The sequence below is a fragment of the Condylura cristata genome, unplaced genomic scaffold, assembly GCF_000260355.1.
Source record: "Condylura cristata isolate star-nosed mole 26May11 unplaced genomic scaffold, ConCri1.0 scaffold00005, whole genome shotgun sequence".
Taxonomy (NCBI): Eukaryota; Metazoa; Chordata; class Mammalia; order Eulipotyphla; family Talpidae; genus Condylura; species Condylura cristata.
In genome coordinates this window covers 68,258,863-68,259,471 of record NW_004567106.1, presented here as the reverse complement: position 1 = coordinate 68,259,471, position 609 = coordinate 68,258,863, and the positions used below count along the sequence as shown (strand labels likewise).

General features: G+C 49.9%; 1 protein-coding gene across 1 annotated transcript in view; it reads right to left on the bottom strand.

Moving 5' to 3' along the window:
* The window catches only part of MGAM2 (maltase-glucoamylase 2 (putative)), a 63,203-nt gene that overhangs the window by 2,186 nt on the left and 60,408 nt on the right, over positions 1–609 (bottom strand). The window contains exon 48 of the mRNA XM_012720786.1: positions 98–606. Coding sequence (XP_012576240.1) covers positions 98–606 — 509 coding nt within the window. The remainder of the gene's footprint in view (positions 1–97; positions 607–609) is intronic.

Genomic DNA, 609 nt, shown 5'->3' with positions numbered 1-609 from the left:
CTCAGTAGTAGGGCTTGCTGTAGGAGTGGCATTAGGAACTGTGGAAGTAGGTGTAACTATCGTAGTAGTTGTCGGGAACAGACTGGCTGTTGAGAACGGGGTTGTGGTTGTTGGGGTAGTAGTTGTTGAGGTGCTGCTGACTGTTATTACGGTAGTGGTAGTGTACTCAGTAGTAGGGCTTGCTGCAGGAGTGGCATTAGGAACTGTGTAAGTAGGTGTAACTATCGTAGTAGTTGCCGGGAACGGACTGGTTATTGGGAACGGGGTTGTGGTTGTCGGGGTAGTAGTTGTTGAGGTGCTGCTGACTGTTGTTATGGTAGCGGTAGTGTCCTCAGTAGTAGGGCTTGCTGCAGGAGTGGCATTAGGAGCTGTGGAAGTAGTTGTAACTATCGTAGTAGTTGTCGGGAACGGACTGGCTGTTGAGAACGGGGTTGTGGTTGTCGGGGTAGTAGTTGTTGAGGTGCTGCTGACTGTTATTACGGTAGCAGTAGTGTTCTCAGAAGTAGGGCTTGCTGCAGGAATGGCATTAGGAACTGTGGAAGTAGTTGTAACTATCGTAGTAGTTGTCGGGAACGGACTGGCTATTGGGAATGGGGTTGTGGTTGCCTC